General features: G+C 36.6%; 1 protein-coding gene across 2 annotated transcripts in view; it reads right to left on the bottom strand.

The window, feature by feature from the left end:
• Positions 1 to 4881: 4881 nt before the first annotated feature.
• The window catches only part of LOC107095233 (protein phosphatase 1 regulatory subunit 37-like), a 55969-nt gene continuing 40216 nt past the window's right edge, over positions 4882 to 20634 (bottom strand). For both annotated transcript variants that reach the window (XM_015391234.1, XM_015391235.1), the window contains exon 11: positions 4882 to 5308. In XM_015391234.1, the coding sequence (XP_015246720.1) occupies positions 5207 to 5308 (102 nt within the window). In that variant the 3' untranslated portion in view covers positions 4882 to 5206. The remainder of the gene's footprint in view (positions 5309 to 20634) is intronic.

Raw genomic sequence — 20634 nt, 5'->3', positions numbered from 1 at the left:
ATTCAATTATTCTTTGCTAGATCCTTGTCACTCTTTTGGTTTATTCCTCCCTCGTTTCTCCTAGGTTTTTTGGTTATTGAGTTTTCCTTGTTGGGAAATATGTTTATCATTTTGAATAATGTAAACAAACTATGGTCCATTCTAATTCACATAATAAACTGGAAACTCTTAATAGGCATCCAATAGGGTTGCTTTAAAAACAATACAATTTTGCTGGGTTTTGTATTTTAGCTATTGTTGTGCCGATGCCATTTCTTGGTCCTGATACCGATACCTGGCTGTGCACTATCGGCCGATACCATACCGCTACCATCTGTTTGGAAAAAGGAAAAGCAAAAAAGACTACCACAAAGTGAATCCAGCAGACCTTTTTATTGCCTACCTGGAATGGGTGACAATAGTTGAATAAACTTTTGGCTCTCAAAATGGTATTGAAGCCCTATTTGTTGGTACTCGGCGATACCGATACCACCATTTTAGTGCTGTATCGGGGCCCTGCCCGATACTGGTATGGGTATAGGTGCAACACTAATTTTAGCTGATGCTGATGTGATTGTTTTTAAAAAATGCAAAGCTTTCTCTTTCAGGGGCCAGATTGTTCTTTAATTTTTAGCAAACAACTAAAATATATTCTTCCAGAATATGTGTTTCAGAATTATTTCAAAATTCAGATTTTAAAGAAATGAACAACTTCACAGCATGTTCAGCGGATTCACTATAGGCTACATCTAATATGACTGTGAAGTGTGAAGAAACAACCATCTGCAGGAGCTGCTTCCTTTAAAATTCATCCAGTTTTTCCTGTCTCATTGGTCCTGAAAAAGTAAAGATAGGGAAGTTTGAGGAGTAGCACTGAAAAAGTGAATAAAAAAAATCACCTCTGTTTAATTGGAAGAGGATCCTCTTGAGGGAAGTTTTCTTCCAGTTGTTGTTTAGTAGGTTTTAGTGTTATCTCACATTAACAGAACTCTACACCAATCAAACATTTAGAACAAAGCTGAAACTTCCACTAACTTACTGATCACAAAAAGTTTCTGTGCAGCTCTACCAACTCTTGTTTCCTCAGATATAATAAAGGAGACATGCTATGGATGCCGAAATGCTCCCAGGATCAGTCTGGATCCGGTTCAGGTCCCGCAGGCTTTAGGGAGGGCCTTGGTTTGGCCTGAGTATCTAGCTCCAGGGTCAAACTGGCAGCAGGAGAGGGATATTGGGAGGATGCCACATACGAAGAATCCACACAAACACCTCCCAATCTGGTGTGGGAGGGCAGAGGAGTGTCATGTGGGAGAGAAGGTGAGGATGTATTCACATTTAGGTGTGAAGTTCATAGATCCTTTCCATCTGTAATTTTTCCCCCCCGCAGCATTAAGACCATAATGACTGTTATATAGACGACCTGATCATCATAAGGCATGATTATTTAGGAAATTTAAGTATATGAAGATTTCTAAGGGTAAAATACGAATATTTAAACTCAGATAACCCACTGATTTACTGTACATACGAAGAACAGATATTTTTTATAACCAAATATATTGCTTTTACCCACTGGTTTTGTGATACTGGTTTAACCTGTGGAGAACTTATTGTCGACTCATGAGATGAGGTCATTTCAGATAGAGGAACTGTTTTACTGTTGTTATAGTTTATCTGTCATTTACAAGTTTCTTTTATCAGAGAACTTCTAGCATGTGCAAGTTCTACAGTAGGAGAGTCCTTCTAGATCATAGCAATTCACAATTGATAAACAGTTTTGTGTTCACATTCATACAATAACAAAGAAGTAGCAACTATAAATTGTAATAGTGGTTTCAGAAATCTAAATTGGTCTTGCTGGGCTTTTATGCCACAACCCAGGGGTTTACCTTCTTAAATCAACGATAATCAAATTTTTGTGTAAATAACTTAGGAATAGTCCGAGACAACATCAGATTTAACCTCGACTTCCTACTACCACGAAGCCCGATTCTTTCTTAGACATGTTAGTCATGATAGTAACATACTCTGAAAGCAAACCTGCTCCAGGGCAGGATAGCTTTCAGGATTGATATGAATCCTAGAAAACGTTCCAACCAGCAGCCAACAAGCTGTTTGGGAACAACAGCGTACCCTTTCACTGAAGACCCATTTTGATTTAGAGTACAAAACTAACTTAAACAAAACAAAATGCAGAAAAACCAAAATCTGTTATTTAGAACTTGAACAGTTTTCAATTCATTCGTTTATTTTTCCTTCTTTATGACACCGACAGAGTCGGTCCTTCATATACATGAACCTGCTAGATGTGGGATTTCACATGGTCACACGTACAGTCGGAGAAACAGGGAGGGCCGGTAAAACTGGTAGCGTTCATATTGTTATAGTAGTAGTAAAGTATCCTCTAATGATTTGCACTCTGATTTCTATTTTCTTATGCATGTTTATTCATTTTTTTATTAATATACTTCTTCCTTGTACTAATATATAAGGAAAAAGTGAATAACAGGGGTGTATGAGGACATCATACAGGAGATAACAAATATCAATTAATTCTCTCAAGTTCGTCACAGAGAGAAATGTAAAAAGGGCAGAGAGAAATAAACAGCGGCGAAGAAATAACTAAGGTAAAAAAATACAAAGGAAGAATAAAACAGACAAAAATATAATAACATGCACATAAATAAATACTTAAAAATATAAGTAATTAAAAAATAAAGTTGAAGATTATAAAGGACAGAAAAATAAATAAGGTAAATATTACAAAGGCAAATAAATAAAGAAGCTAATTAAGAGTTATATACATTTATGTCTCACTTTTTTGTTGGCAATTAATTGTATGCTAATACATTTATTGAGCATTTATTTATTTCTGTATTTATTTTTAAATATGGCAGAGTCGGTCCTTCATACATGTACACCAACGGGGATGCTGAGCTGCTTGGGAAAAATCCAGTCTGTCCAGCTGTCCATCAAGTGTCCAGTGTCCTTATGCTTCTCTGGCCCCTTAAATAACATGCTGATGTCATTTTGCACATCTCTGGTGCTGCTGCTATTTCCCCGTACTCCTGTAAAAATGTTCACTGCTGTATATTGGTTATTTATTCTTCTGGTGTACAGTATTTATATTTTTTAATATACTGTGCAATACAGTATTTAGTTTATTTTTAAACTTGGTCACTTATTCTGCTATTGCTACACTTCTAAGGTTCACACTTGTGTGACCACTTTTGCTGTAATGCTTTCGCTGCTCTAACTTCACAATTTCCTTATTGTGGGATGAGAAAATTATTTTCTATTCTATTCTGTAAATTAACGCTACACTGAAGCTGCACCAATGGGCGATTAATAGTTAACTGCCAGGCTAAAAGAAGAAAATCAAAAACATTTATAATGTAAAGGAGAAAGTCTGTATGAGACTAAAATAGAAATGCTTTGAATTTTCATTTAATTTGGAAATACTTGAGGTATTTCTGTACATTTAGGGCTGCATTTGAGGACTTTCAGCATTTTAAAAGCAAAGTAGAGTTTTACCATTTGTCTCAATTGAGTTCTGACAGATCTCAGAAATCAGCGTGATTTCACTAAGGCGGATAATTCCTTGTAGTAATATAATGACATTGAGGCATCGCCCACCAGCTTTGTTGTAGCACATACATTGTTGAGTTAAAAAGTCCAGCATATCACATTAAATTGTATTTTTGTGTTTTATTTTTATCTGCTCCCAAGTCCTCTTTACTCCCATGGGCAATGCAATTAATATGCAGTAAAGTGATTGGGATGTATGCCTGTTTTAAATGTCACTGATGTGTAAGTCGCACATTTACACAGTCAGCAATCCTTTGAGGTCTCTTTCGCGCCGCCACATTGTTTGACTTTTCATTGAGAATTTTTCTTCTATTTGATATTCTATAATATCAGTTTTTGTTCCTCAAAGGAGAAATACAGCGATCTTCGCTCATGATTGTGATTGGTCTACTTCGTATCTGCCTCCTTACACATCACAGATTCAGGATCAGTTCAGGCTGGATTGAGTTTTTTGGTGGATGGCAAACAGCAGCTAGCAGCGGTATTAACCTAACAGCAGCTAGGTTAATACTGCAATCAAAAAAAAAAATCTATTTAATCAAGCCGGGCACCTCCGGGGGCATTACTGCCCCCCTCAGGACACTGGCTGGTGACATTTCAAGGGCATTATGCGGCCATGTAATAAGCATAAGTTAGGCTATCGTTGGACATAAGTTCTGGACTCGTTATGAATACCCTGTTTATACGACCTCAATTTAAAAATAATACATAGAAAGTTCAGTTTCTGCCAACGTTTTAGGAGATTCTGGGATGTGGAGGCATACGCTGTCTGAATTGACAGGGTGGGACAGGGCCCCAAGAGTTTGATTGATCATTTAACTCCTTGAAACAAATCAAGAATGTCAAATGTCTCAGCTGCTACTGCTACTGTGATTGGCTAAAAACTTGACATGGGAGGCAGCTACCCAATCAGCTTGAAGAATTGTACTGAATGTCCCTCTTTTCAGCGAACAGGTTCTTCAGGATGCTTCCCAGATTAATACATGTAGTTCAATTTGAATTCTACACAGTATCAATCTGTCATATGCCAGGTTACCAGTTACCTTCAGACCAAACTTTGGATAGTGTTTGAACCTTCTTGCTTACATATGGGAGTCCTAAAATTTACAAGGTCAAAATAAATCAAATATGAGAATATCAATGTAGCAGGAACATAATATCTACCAAAGAACTTTCACTAATTATAGCACGAACAATTCCTCTAATAACAATTTTACATAATTTGTTTTTGGCATTTTTATCCAAACTGTGTGACGCCTTTGTCTACTATGACTTATCCGGCACAAAAAGAACACCAAAGAACTAAGACCGCCTTTATTTTTTAATCAACACAGGAAGTTTTAGGCAGAAGAAAGAGGTGTGATTGAGATCGATCATCTTCACTTCTATGCAGTTTATGTTGAACAAAACACCTTCGTGGAAAGTTTTTAGTGGATTGGTGGGAACGTTGAGAGCAGCAAGAAGGCTGACATTTCATAACGGAGCACTACTACACCTTTATATACAAGGCTAAAAATGGAACAGTTTTTGTATTAAGCGTTATTTTTTTACATTTGTGGATGAGTCACATATTTAGATTGAAGGAAACACCTTCATGGTCGTTCATGATGTGGGCAAATGGACCGAGCATCACTCTGCTTCAGCTCTCTGAAGGTTCTCTTTGGAGTTGGCTGGCATTGGTGTTGCAGTGATGGGTGATTTCTGCCTGGAGCTTCTTCTGAGTCTCCATCATAAACTCATCCTGGTGGTCAAACATAAGAAAAATACAGTCTGGTTAAAATAGAGGCAGTGATACCGAGCTGAACAGGTTAGGAGGTAAAAGACCGATCTTTAGGGAAGCTGTTCTCCTCTTTTTCTAAAACCCAGTCAGTCAGACTGACAGTAAAATGTTTTGGGCGTTTTTCACATTATTTTATAGAATTCTTTACCAACACCATGTAGAAGTAGACCTCTGGATAAAACAACCTGAAAATTGCTCCAACTGGTTCTTTCTAGTTTAAACCTGATTACTAACTTTTGTTTAACTCCAGTTGAACATGTTGTTCCTACCTTCGTTTTTTTATTTTAAGTAAGCAAGCAAACTAGTAGTGATTCTGTCAAAAAAAAACAAAAAAAAAAACATTTCAGATAAAGGAATTAGGACTGACTCAAGAGCATCTCAATTGTTAAATTTCAGTTTTTGAAATCTAACAATTGAGATGCTCCTAACGACTCCCCATTACAGAGGCATGGACCCGTTTCAGGTTAATTTGCAGGCCAACAACGACCTAAACGTCTCCCCATTACTGTTTTTGGTTTAATTTGCAAAAGCATGGAACTCAACGCTACTCTAGACTTTTTGCGTTAAGAAATCTTCCTGGACAGGAACCAAAATATCTTCAAACTTGGAAAACAAAGTCAAATGGTTTGATTTTTCTTTTTTTGGACATTTGTGAAACCGTTGAGGTGTTTCAATTGAATGTGTTTTCATGCTCGAAACTTAAAAATCGTATTTTGATTTTGTTTTTTTAAACCAAATATTTTATTATATGAAATATAATGTGCTGAATATAAATTAGAATGCTGACATAATTCAAGAAATGGTTTTAAAAAACTCCTGAAGAGAAACAAACGTCTTCCATTGCTTTATGTACTGTTGATTAGATCAGGCTTAAAAAACCTTTTGTTTGTTGAAAAAAACATGGCTTTCTGTCTGTTTGAATTTCTATTCTCAACGCTTATTGGATTACTTAACAAATTCCTTTAGGTATATAAAGCAGGAAAGTACTGTTTATTTCATAATTATTTTAAAATATATCTATTATTTTTTACTGTTCTCTGTAAAGGGAAAAAATCCATATAGGAATGCTAACTTATTTAGAAAAGGGAAGCCAAGTTTATTTTTAATAGTGCATTTTACTGGCAAGACAATTGAAAGTGTGAGTGTATAACATGATAAATAGAAAAATAAATGTTTATTAATAAAATGAAAGAAATCTCGAGTACAAACTTAAACTAAAAATATTTTTATAGCACAGTTAATGGCTTCTCTAAACAAATAGCATAGTATATTTTAAAAGTCTGTTCCCTGAGATATGGGGAGCCACTTTATGTTAACAAGGGGGTGAGGTTGCCTGAGGACCCACAAGCAGAGATGAGTGAGGCAGAGATGAGTTATTAGTGGATGTAATGCAAACTGAGGCAAACATCCCAAACACAAAAAAAATACTGAGAACCAAAAAAACCAGCAAACATCAGGGAAAACTCACGTGGAAAGCCAGAGACAAGGAAGCAACTAACAATGAACAAGGAACCAGCACTGAGAAACTGCAAATGTGGTGTATATAAGGGGAACAGAACAAAGGATGTCTAATGAGCTGGAGCGGGTGTGAGTGGAACTAGAAGGAAGCCAAGGCCAAAAGGAAACAAGCACAATGGACAACAGAGAATAACTTAAGACTGCTTGAATGTAATGGAAAATATCAAAGATCAACAAAACAGAATTTTTTTAGGCAGATTTTGTTACAGGCTTTATTTGCCTCAGAGAGTTCAGGTCTAAGTCTAAGACTTTAAGCTTGATTGGTCGTTTGTAGTTGTATTAACTGAAACTGTGTGCCAACTGCTAAACATTCTTCCTTAATCCAGTTTTGTTTTGATTCTGCTTTAGAAAATCATGGTACATCCATGCAATGATATCTTCTATGCATTTACCCAACACCTGAATGGTTCATAGCCACCTAGTGAACATTGTAATGTACAGCTGTGTGTCATCTGCTTAGTTTTAGTAACTAGTGTTGTTATTTATTAAGATCTGAGTTAGGAAGAGCATGTAGATAATGAATAAGAGGACTCCTTATATTGATCCTTTTGGAGCAGCACAACAGATTTTTGTGGTATTTGATGTAAAGTAACTAAAGTACTATTCTGATTTAAAAGCACAAAATAGATATTAATTTAATTTGGCCCATATACTTGCTTTTCAGGTATTGGTTAACCCCATTTGGTCTCATTTCTGTCTAATCTGTTCCCAGGACTGGAAATAAACAAAGGGAAGCGGAATATGTCTTTTATACTCATCATTGCTTCCTGAAAAATCAAAGATGTAAAGAAACTGTTGGTCCAATGTAAACTAGGGCTTGAAACAATACTGTTTCAAGGGTAATATTTATTTTTTGTTTGCTTGCTTGTTTGTTTGGTTATTTATCTTTGTATTGCATTGTTATGATTACCTCTATTCATATAAGTAAACAATCCAAGTCTCTTTGGGAACACAAAAACACAAAAAATTGAAGCAATGTTAAATATACCATAAACAGCTAGATTTGAGGTGAAAGTAAAGAATTTGAAACAATAGCAACTTGTGTTAGAACTTTAATAGCAAAAAAGCCTTATTTGAAGAAGTTCCTAATCTTGATTTCGCCTTTCAAAATAAGAGCTTCAAATCACTTTTTACGTATATAAGCATGTTGGAGCAAAGAAGTGGTTGGAATCCTGCACTCTTTCCCTCTCCACCTCTTCTTCTACACCCAGCTCTCCTCCTCCTCTCTACCGAGGCGGTGGTCTGCAGCAGAGCAGTTAATAAAGAGATTGATTATCAGCCTGTCAGGAAGTGACAGTTGGACAGGGCGGCTCTGCGTGAATGACAGAGGGCACGCTCACCACACAGCAGCCAACCTGACGCTCTAACACACACACACACACACACACACACACATGCTCATGGACACATACAGGAGACTTTGCCAACACGGAGGGGAGGTGGAGGATGTGGAAGAAGGGGAAGACTGGATGGGTGAGAGGCAGGCATGTGGAGAACAGAGACGCAACCTTCTGCCAGTAGAAGTGTTTGCTAATGTATGTGTATGTGTTTGTGTGTAGATGGAGGTGTTGGAGGGGGTCAGAGTTCAGAGTCACCTCCTTCCGCTGAAAAAGACGCCAAGACCCACAGCCAACGGGTCAAAGGAGGTCCAGGAACACACCGTGTGAGCTCACACATTGATGAGCTCACATGCAAAGTCACAATCAGGCTGTATGTGGGTCTGTTTCTGTGTCTCTATGGCTTTTATTCCGAGCAACACCACAGTGCTTCTACTGTTATGCTAAAGACTCATTAAGAAACAATGTGCGTTTCCCCTGGACATTTTGTACAAGTGTGAATACACTCTGGTGAAGCATGCGGCATCATTTAAAAATTACTATATAGAAATAATCCCTAAAACAAGACAGTATGTATAATAAAAAACCAAATGCTTTAAGGTGTAAGGTTATCAAAACAAACATTTAACCTGCCTTAAAAAGCTGTGGCAGCCACAGCAACATTTTTAATTGATTATAAGACTCCATTGAGTGTTTTTCACCCAAGGAGCATTAAACATGGCTTTTTGTACACGAGTTTATGCTTTTGGAGTTTAAACCCAGAGGATGAATCTGAATCACATTCTAGTTTATAAAATAACCAAGAATAATCAAACATCTGTAAAATGTTGCATAATAATTGTGGGAAAATTGCAGCTTCAGGACTGCTGGAGGATGGCAGAAGTCAGAGGGATTGTGGTAGCAGAGACTGGACTGACTTGCTAGCAGCTTTAAATTGTCCAGCGACTTTACAGTATTTTTATTCTCATGGGTGTAGCTTTAGCATTACAGAAGGGAAACCAAGAGGAACTGTGCATTGCTAGTGCCAGTTCAGTTTCTAACTCTCTTGTGGTTCAGATCAACTGGAGCATATTCACCAAACAATTTTCAGGTTCAGTTGAAATTAAATTAATGTTCTTATCTAATTGCTAAAACTGTTAGCTCCTCTCTAAATTACACTCAGAAGGCACTCAATAAAGTATTTTCATTTGAACTGGATGTCTATAGAGGATGGATGCTAGTGTTGTCAGGGAGACCTGATGGACATTATTGAAAATTAAATTGTCGCCAATGATGATGGGTTAAATTTCTCCGAGCCTGATAGCATTATTGGCCAAAATTATGTAAATAATATCTCTCGCTTGTTGTGGTATGAATACTGATCCCTTGTCTCCCTGTCTTTCTGAGCCCCATAGTGAAATGCATGTAAACTAGTAATAAATGCTGCACCCTAAATGCACCAGGGAGCATTATCACAGATCCTTCCTCCTAGCATTTGTAAGACTCTATAACCAAAGCTGTTCCCAACAACTAAATTCATGCTGAATATAACAACTTAGTCAGTTAAATAACATACTGCTGTCATTTTGCACATCTCTGATGTTGCAGCTATTTTCAGACATCCATTACTGTAAAAAAATGTCCTTTGTTGTATGTAAAAAAAGGTCCTTAGTTGTATGTTGGTTATTTATTCTCCAGGTGCAGTTTTAATATCGTTAAAACACTTTACAGTACCGTATTTTATTGATTATCCAATAAATCGTCACTATTATGATATTCTTATACATTTTTTAAGGTCCACATTTGTGTGGGCATTTTTCTCCATAGTTTCCCCATTGTGGGACAATAAAGGGATTTTCTATTTTAGATTAGATTAGATTCAACTTTATTGTCATTATACAGGTACAAAGGCAACAAAATGCAGTTTAGGTCTAACCAGAAGTGCAATAGCAGCAAGTGCAGGATAAATAATGGTTCCATAAATATAGGACATGGGTTTCAGCATTCAATTCTGTATTGTATTCCCTTCAAGTCTATTCTATTTTATTCTTTTCTATCAAAAGTGCTGAAATGTTGCATGTAAAAGAGCAAACATCTGAAAAAACAAAATGTTATCCTCTTCTTTGAGGACATTTTCCTCCTGTTTCAGGTCTACCTTCTTCCTCGACCTCTAACTCTCCTGCTCGTCCTCCTCAGGTCGCCCCTTTGAGCCTCACTCTTCTTCCTCCTACTTCTTACATTTTGGCTGTGTGTCTACAATAAAGCAGTCTTTGTTTGCACACCTGGTGTGAATGTTTCAAATGTCTGAAGTTTGGAGTGATTTTTAAGTCACTGGGAAGGAGAGACATCATCATATACTAATGAGTAAAAGTGTGTTACGTGTTTCAAATCACTGTGTTGTTTTGCAAAAAAAATGATAGGCTGCCTTCTGTGTATAGTGCTGAGAATCTGGTCCAACATTTTAATCCTTGAGTGAAAAGTTTTGATTATTATTATAATTTGTTTTAAGTGTTTATGCATTCTTAAAAAAATAAAAATATAAAACCGTGTAATCTAAACCTGTAGGTTCATTAACCTTAATAAAAGCATAATTTTAATTGGAGTCACTAAATTCAGTTTTGATGTTAAAAACTCTCAGAAAGCAACCTGAAAGCTCCAGAGAAATTAAAATGTAATTTTTAACCTTGAAGAAAAGTTGCTGCAAATCTGCAGAGAGTTTCACAAAAAGAAGCCTTAGAATAAAAGATAAAAGATTTGAAAAGCAGCTCGCAAGTTTTGAAGAAAGTAACCACTATGTTGTGAGGAAACATGGATATAAGTTTCCAGTATGTTTAGAGAAACAAGTTAGTTGGTGTTGGCATGAGGGACCCGAGGTCCAGGAATGACGCTACGTTGCTCTGGCGTTGGCATTTCGTGGGCAGAGAGGCGCTAAGCACTTAGTGGCAGCTATTCACATGGGCACGCATACATGCATGACTGAACCTGCTTGTTAAGAAGAGACTGGAGAACAACACTGAGAGATCTTATGTGACATCATAACATACCTCTACAAAAATAACACCTTAAGTTCTCCACATCAACATTCATTTTCTTTTTCCCAAAGTGAAAATGATTGTTTGTTGCTCCTTGATGGGGATTTTTTTTGTGTGTGTTGAATGCATTGCAACACAGAGATTAAAGTTTAATGTTCCCTTTAATTTTGTGCTGTAAGCAATGTCTAAAAGTAAGAAGAAAACTCAGGTTCCTCAAAACCAAACAGCAGGGACACCTGAGAGCGGAGCAAACAGCGAAAGAAACAAGAAGCATCAGGATGTCCTGCACAGGATTCGGCTTCCTGTCTGTATAAAGCCCTATTTCAAAGAATCACAAATTCTTATGATGCTGATACTCTGTGTGTGTGTTTGCATGTGTGATGTATGTGTGTGAGAGGACGGTGATGATAAAAAAGATGAGTTTAGAAATTCTCTGATAATTGGAGCTTTAAAAGCAGCTCATTTTTAACGACGTTACCACGACTGCTCGATGACAATTAATCTGTTTGCTGCTGCTTCCTGGCATCTGTGCCAATTACTTTATATGCTAATGTATGTAAATGACACCTCAGACGGTAGTCGAGAGCGCCATGCGTGGTGCGTATCCTCTGTGTTTTTCTTTTATTATTTTATTTTTATAAATGGTTTTGTTGAGACTGATCAACAAAACATGTCCTTTAAATCTTGCTGTCTGTTAACTTGAAAGTTTTAAAGACACAATCAACACTGGCTCTATTTTTCTGAAAATATGAATACAATCTTTCACTTACAGGTTGGTGGGCAGTTAGTGCAAATAGGCTTTTTTTTGCAAAAAGAAAGAAAATAAGACAATTAAATTAAGGTGTTAAGAGGTGCAACAGCAATTATAAGAAAGTGAAAATCAATTACATTGAAAGAAAGAGAATATTTTTGGCTTAAAATAAAACACATTCCCCATTTGAAAATGTATCTACATTTAGTTTAATATAAAGGGGGAAAAAAGGAAATGAATTTATCTGAACAATGCTTTATACACAGATGTCTGCAAATAACCAGCAGGTGTGAAAAATCACAGGTTCATATTTGTTTCTTCATGATGTGTTTCGCTTCAAATGAGGAAAGTTTAAAACAGTAAAAACTACAAATTATTTCCGGAAATTTGCTGCAACAGACTAATTAAATAGAGCCTGTTTAACTAGATCCAAGTTGCACAAAGACATTTTGAATAATAAGAACAGTTGCATAGTGTACACATGCATAACCATAGTTAAATGCACAGACAAAAAAAAAAATAAAATAAAATAACAAGCAGCAAAGATCAGGGTGATAGTACAGAGGCAAACTTGGAGCTCAGAACCAAATATACACATTAAAATAACAGTGGAAACATGTGCAGGAAGCCAACAGCCAATCACATGAAAGGCTTTAATTAGGAACATGAAAAATGCTCAGGTGAAAACTAAAGTCAGAGAAGCAAGGCTGAAGTAGTTTGGACATTTACTAAGAAGAGGCATCATGGATGACAAATGTTTGATATATTTAGAATGTTAAATACTGAAAGAGATGATGCTGTTTAAATGGAGAACTGAAGGTAGAAAAATACTACTTTCTTTTTGTCATCAAGTCAGAGATGTCAAAATCAGGCTAAGAAGATTTCCACCTTGGCGCCTTCACCACTGTTTTCAGAATGTGATCATTTCTTTCTTTCTAGAACACTGCTTACCAGATGGGAATGCTAAAATAGTCCTAAAATAAATGTTACGTCTAAAGTTTGGAGTACAAACTGAAAATTAAGCAGCAGAGGTCATTGTAAAACATCTTTAATTGCACCCAGTTTGACAAAAATATGTTATTTTTTTCTGTCTGCTTTCAGGTTCTGGTAAAACTGGACAGAGAAACTTCCAAACTTAAAATAATAAAACCAGAAGTTTTACACCTGCTCTGGAAGTAAACAAACATAAACAAGGCATTCAAATCGAGTCATTTCACTTTAAAATAATGTTTTAGTGACAGCGGAAAATATACCTTGCTCTGCTGCAATCATTCTCATTATTAGTTCTAACAACATGGTTTAAAATATTAAAAATTTTGCAGAAAATCATTTGTAAGAATCAAACTGAAATAAATCTACCTGAATGATTTCAGAAGACTCTAAGCCACATCTGAAAGTTACACAAACTTTGCTTCAAATTAAAACTGATCACATTAATATAAGTAGAAAATAGTTGTATCAGTATTTCCTGCCTGATTGTAAAATCTTTATAGCAATGAACTTCTTATTATATCTTTATCCATTTAAAAATGTCTTGGTATGCTTTGAAGGAGCGTCCAACAAGCCTGTTATTGTTTGGATTCACTGTGAATCTCTCTGAGCTTAATAACCATTACAAGCTCTTCATGTATGGATATTCATTTAAGAACTTTAAACCTTTCCAGCTTTAACTAGAAGCACTGACTACATTAGTCAGTACTTAGCATGCCATGTTTCATTCTTCCCTGATGTTTGAAACTTCTCATTGCAGAAGAGGATTCTGCTGCTCTGCTGCAAACTGAAGCATCTCCCGGAGTAAATGTTAATGCATGCACTCTGAGAACATTCATACACCCCTTACCTTTCCATAAATGGCAGCAATTACAGTCATTTCTACAGCTTATATGCAGCAGTTCCAGCCCTCGGACTGAAGATGCCACTGTTGGACACCAAATGTCTACTCTCTGCATCATCTGGATGTTTTTCATGTTCATCTGTGACACACCAAGCTGTATGCATCTCTTTTCACATTTCGAATGTTTGAAGTTTGAACAATGCAAAGTGAACTACAGACAAAGAAAAAAGGATTAATCCAGTTTAGTGATTGTCAGTGAAGAGAAAAACAATAAAAAAAACTCAAAACAGCTGAAATATGTGGTAAAATTTAATGTGGAGTGTTAAAAAGGAGATTACTGTGTGACTCTCTACATGAAATCTATCAATTTATTTTTCAAATTTAATTCTTTTACATAATAACCAACAGAGAACAGGGCGAATTATGAAGAAAAAAACTTAGCATTGTTGCATATTTTTGGTCTTTGTTGTACTGATCCAAAACTGGATAACTGGAGAACATTGTAGATGCATTGTTCACAATATACTGTCTATCTCTTCACAGTTATCTAAGGTCTTATTATTTTAAAAAAGAAATTACAGAATCCAAAAGGACAAAAAAAAAAAAAAAAAACGACAATATAAAAAGGATCAGAAAAAAGGACATGGCGATCCAAAACCACGGATCATTTATTTGTTTAATTTTGCTAGTTTTATGATCCAGCTGCATTCATAGTTTTATATCTGTAATTGTTCAGGGAGAGAAAGAAAGGCTGTTTAATTTCCCTGCAGCAGCAGCACTGTTTCTTTCTCCTGTTAAGGAGGAATAACAAACTCAACCAGAACATTAGCCGAACATTTTTAGTGAAATCTGTGAAGGAATTTCATTTTTTTGTCGATGAGTGACACCAACTGAGGGAAAATATACAGTTTGATTACTTTGTAGAAATATTTAAAATACGTTTATTTGTACACGAATACACCCTTGGCTCATCTAAGCTCTTAATTAGATTGGATTATTATTTGACAAAACATTTATTCAAATAATTTTTAAACCGATTTTTAAATAGAAATGAAAAAGCATATTTGAGTTTAAAAAAGGAAGGAATTTGTGGCAAAAAAATACTTTTTTTCTTTAAAAACGCAATAAAAATAAATCACGTTTGATTTTTAATGCTAAAGCAAAATTCTTAATGCAATCTACGATGTAATAATCTTCCAAAATGAATATAAAGTGACTGTAGCAGTAACTGTGACATGGAAACATAGATCACCCAAATAAATAGAAATATAAAAGAGAGTGACACATTTCAAACATAAAAACTAACTTGTTAATAAAAAACTAACAATGAACAGTCAACATTAATTTTGTTATCAACCCCAATATCTCTGTAGAAAGGTGTGCGGACGGTGACAGAAATAAAGGTTCAATATTTTTATATTTCAATATATCAATTTTGAGACACATTAGACGAGCTGTTTTTATATTTCTAGTCAACATGTCACACAAGTTCTGATCATATTTCATGAGGAACAGTTGTTCTGCGAACGCCACATGATGGTGACCTCTCCCTCTTTGTCGTGTTGAAGAGGGTTTTTGAATGTTCTGCTCTCATTGGATATTGATATTGATATAGTTTTTCTCCAGGCTGATGTCAATTTCTGTTATTAATATTGTTAAATTGGTCCACAGCTTTAGCTCCTGCTTTATCCTGCCATCATTCAGGAATTTTCCAAAGGAAGAGGGAGTAGTCCACTACTCTCTAGCTGTGAACCATATCCTCAGAACTAGGTAAAGGTAAACTGAGGATCAGGGCTTGATGATGCCAAAAGAACCATAACACCAAATAACACCAAACAGGAGCAGGTTCTCCATAAAATTCAAACCTCACTGCAACTTCTTCCTGAGACCCTCTGAATGATCTCCACAGGATCACTAACAACATTCCAACCTCCACCAGCAAGAAGCCTGTCTTTGTGCTGAGAGAGTTGGTAAATCAATGTGGCAAGAAAAAAAAGAGTCAATATTTGTGAAAGAACTATACGAAACTGGCTGAAGGAAATGAACCGTAACAAGAACAAACACTTTAACCAAGACGCAATAATCGGTTGGGCTAAAGAGAAGCAGTTTTGGATGATAAATCCTAAACCTGCATTGGTTGATGAGATGATGCAAAAACATTTGTTGGGTGCAATACCAGTGAAACTTCCAAAAGATTAGCAGTAGCAGAAATGCAAAGGAACCACACGCCAGGAGAGGAGCATGGCAGGTGTTTCTCAATACAACCAAATAAAATACAAATCTGAACTTTTACTGACTTTATCATCCGGGACGAAGCGTGCTGATTAGATTGGATCTATCAAAGTCTATATTTTGAACCTTTCTGTTGTCACCTTTTTCTCAAACCAAACAGAAATGGTGACTCCACCTGCCCCCCCTTCCCCTCTGTGCTCTCAGCGTTTATCAGCTGTAACTTCCTAATCCCTGTTTTTAGCAGCAGTCTGGAACATTCCTCCATGAGATTACAGACGGCCCTGGGCTGCTGATTATCTGAGGAGACCACTATAGAGACCCCCGGCCAACAGCACTTTTAACTCCGGTTAATTGATCTTCACACTTTTACAAGTTCAACCCCGAAACGCCCCCCACCTCCCCCCGCTGCCACCCTACTTGAAATATCTGCTTGTTTTTTGCTGCCGGATGTTGTTGATCCCAGAGCTTTTCAAGGTGTTTGACTGTGAAAAAAAGCATAAATGTGTTTTATCTCATTTTACAACTACAGTCTTTGACTGATCTGTTTGGAAAAGGTAAATGTAACATTTCTAAGCTCACCTTTTTAGCTTACAAACTCTTTTACACTGAAATGACAACACAAATATGGGGAAGACTTTTTAAAACTCAGGGACAATAGAAAAAACAAGCTATCTAAAAATCTTTACTTCAAATGTGTATAAAACAATTACAGAAACTAACAAAAATTTAAACTAAAAGTAATCGCTGTTAAAGGAATTCCAGTTAAAGTGCAAAATAACAATTATAAAGGGAGTGTTGAGGACAGGTCTAAGCTGGATTACAGTCATTTCTGATTCCTAATATGGTTCTTTACCAAAACTGCTTTAAGCGAAAATTCAGAAGTTTACAATATTTAGTATTTGGGAAAACTAACATTTAAAGATTTTTATTATTACCGGTATATCAAACATTTTGTGTATCTTAACTGAAACTACCTACAATTGTTTGCAAGCTCTTGAATCATGTTTTGTTGACCATTTATGTTTTAAAAATGAGAAAAAGATGACAAAGGATTGATCATTAAGCTAATATCTAAACGAATTGCAAAGCTGGTCTGTGTTGTAATATAATGCCATGCAGAGTGGATACATCACTCTTTTACCTGATTCAACAAACTTTATCGTTGTTGAAAGTATTTAGAAATGTTTAATTATATCTACGGTAATTATATCTATATCTATACAAGTCATCCGAGCTGAATTTCCCTTGTAAGAGATTTCTTTGTATAGAGTAAATGTAAGCATTTGGTTTCATTTGTATTCTTCCTTAGTGCCACATATTTTACAGGTTGACTAAGTTAATGAAAAAAACACATTCCATCCAAATTCATAAAGTTGGAATTAAAAGAGATTCTACCTACAGCCCTGACTGTTTTTCAACAGACAAAGTTGGACATTTTCAACACCAGAAGAATGAATATCCAATAACAATCAAAAAAGTAAGATGTGTGTGCAGAAAGAATGAGACAAATAACACCAGGAACTCTGCATGGTTTGTTATCCTTAATACCAGAATGTTTAGTGTTAGTGCAAGAAATGAGAACATTGAAAACTGGTGAAAACTCCTTCAGTAAGTTTATGAAATCTGTTTTCGCCTATAGTGCAGAAATATAAAAAAAATGAAAGAAAAAGAGGAAAAGAAGTAAAATAATTCCTTTTTTTCCCGTATATTCTTTACAAATGCAAGTTTGTATATTTTTAATGCAACATTTTATCTGATAGAAATTGATTGGTGTTCCTGCAGGACAGTGAAGACATAAATCATTGGCTCTTCTGAGGTGAACCAGGGGACAGCTGCAATGAAGCTGAAACTACAGAGCCTGACTCTGACTGGCTTCCTGTCGGCGCTTTAATAAGATGTCTAACTACACAGCCCTTCACAGGGAACGCCAGGACACTAGTGTCTGATGCCAATTTTGCCCAGAACCAAAAGGACCACAGAGGAAGGTTTGGGATGAATCTCTCTGACCTCTCCAGCAGAGTGAAGGGGGTCTGGCATCTGCTTTAATGAGGCTGCCCACTCCCCAAGCTGTGGATCAGGCACTGGCACAGGAGGAGAGGTGGCAGAGGTAACAGCTGGCTGCGGCCAAGTCGTCATGGCCGTGGCATGACCACAGATTTATTGGCTGTGTCCAGGACTCCAGCTGATGCTGTCCCAGGGTTCCTGTCACACTGATGTCTTGATCACTAAGCTGAGCAGACAGATCCAGCCTGCCAGCCACTGAAAGTGACAACAAATCCAATTACCTCCTCTCCATGGTGCCCGGTCCAGGCTGTGGTTTGAGGAGGGGGGGAGAAAGATGTGGCTGAGATGTTGTGAGACATCATGGTCAGTTGTCCTGCATGGTACAGGAGTTTTAGTGATTCTCTTGCAGTATAGTGACATGGTCTACTGCAGCTGACATGTTCGCCAGACGTTCAGATGTAAAAATTCTTTTTCAGGTCAGGCAGGGTGACATCAGCAACACAAATATGGTCAGCAACGCACTGACCATCTGCTGTTAAACACCAGCATATGGCTTAAGCTTTGTTTAACATCTTTGCAGCAGGAAGAATTTAAACAAACTTTGAAAACTGAGGAGATGCTCTGCATTTTATCTCATTCTTAGACTCATCCACTCCAAGGCAGCATACATTTTACTCTCCAAAGTTAGGTTATAAAGACCAACAAAACAATGCAATTTACATGAATGCAGCATGGTAATCAGTTTTTAACCTTTACATATCAGATACTGTTTTTGGACAGGGGCCACAGCCAATTTAGCTCCATTACAACTTCTGAACCATTCGATTTTTCACTGCTACTCCCTCCTCTTCTGTATTCTGACTTTCTGTGAATGTGTAATTTTTTGTTATATCAGTGCAAAACACTAACTTAAATAAATTATGTTATTTTAAACCTTGATTGAGTCCATTGGTCTGAAATGTAACCTTAGAGTGTTTTAAGGTTATATAGAAGTGCCAGTTAGGCACATATAAATGCCCCAAAATAGTTTAGTGTGGGCTACACAGTGGTGCAGTTACAGTAGTAGCAGTGTTGCCTTTTAACAAGAGGGTTTTGGGTTCGATTATCAGCCCAGGGCTTAGTTGAGCACGGTTCCGTTTGGGTACTATGACGTTCTCCCAAATTCCAAAAACATGGCCGATAGGTTATTTGGCTTCTATCAGTTGTCGTTAGTGTGTGTATGTAAGGTTGTATGTCACTGTCCTGCCCTGCAACACAATGGCGACCTACCATGTGTTTAACCTGCCTTTCGCCCATAGACTGCCGGAGAAAGGCACTGGCCCAACTGCGACCCTGACGGAATAAGTGTCATAGGTGGATTGATCTTTAAGTTTAAAATGTTGTTGTAAATGAAAAGATATACAGTAAGCATGTACTGAGGTATAACTGTATTCAAGTGTGCAGTGAGTATGGCTCTTCTGTGGGAAGAGAAGCCATGTTGTGGTTACTTACAGGCTCAAATCCAGCTTTCCCTTGTCATATGTTGATTTGACGTTGGGCAAGGCACCTAAGCTCATTGTGACTACTTATTTATCCCTCAGCTTTGGCTGTTGGCACATTTGTATATGAGTCTGGCTAAATAAGTGGTCAGTATCACCAGAAAAAAAGTTCTACCCATTCAGGACTAATACTGAAGTACCGTTGAAAAAGTTTTAAGAACAAACTGAGATCAGAGAGCAAGAAAAACACTGCAGCATCAGAGATTTTCCAGATTTATGATATCCCAATTATTATGTAATTAACAAATCACTATTTCGGTTTAATAAAATATGCACTAAGCTTCCAGACCCTATATCTAAAGCAGCAGGAAATCAAAACTTGATAAACCATTGCAGAAAGGTACTTTAAAAACCCAAATTTGATGGATAATCAATCTCAGAACAAGGTTCAGTTTAGACAGCAATGCTAATGCCTTTTATGGTAATACTTAAATTGTGGATTTGATATTTCCGTTGAATCACAAAGGGCCAAAACTGACAATGGGGACTAAAACTGAAAATTGATTTTTGTTCCTTTAATTTACTTATAGTACAATAAGTAGGTGTGTTGCAGTTGATCTACAAAGATTGCTTGCACAAATATGAATATATGATACATTTAAATGAGACAATTGTGTGTTATTCTAAAGGCTGTAAAAGAGGGATGAGGCTGTTAGCCACACAGTTAGAGGTATACTGACAATAATTTTAAAATAATGATAAAACCAAATATTATTCAATGTGCACTTAACATAGGTAGCCTTAGCCTGACGTAGTCCTACTCAATTCTAGTCAGAATATGAGTCTGATACTGCTCCATAGAGCTGTGATTATGGGGCGTGTTTCGAACGAACCAGGAAAAAAAATGCCTCTGCACTCAATTGGATAGACCTACAACCAATAAGAGCAATGGAGTGCGTGACATATGTAAAGCGACGCATAGTTGTTGTCAACAAAAATCAAAGCGTGCAGTTGCACGCCTAGAAAAAGAAGATGAGCCTTGATCGCGTTTCTCTGTTCCTCTTTTAAAATGAATTTGCTGTCGATATCTTCTAGAACAGACCTAATAGCAGAATCTACACA

This window comes from Cyprinodon variegatus, unplaced genomic scaffold (genome assembly GCF_000732505.1).
Source record: "Cyprinodon variegatus isolate N-32 unplaced genomic scaffold, C_variegatus-1.0 Scaffold532, whole genome shotgun sequence".
Lineage (NCBI taxonomy): Eukaryota > Metazoa > Chordata > Actinopteri > Cyprinodontiformes > Cyprinodontidae > Cyprinodon > Cyprinodon variegatus.
The sequence above is the reverse complement of the archived record's forward strand: the minus strand, read 5'-3'. Positions and strand labels throughout refer to the sequence as shown.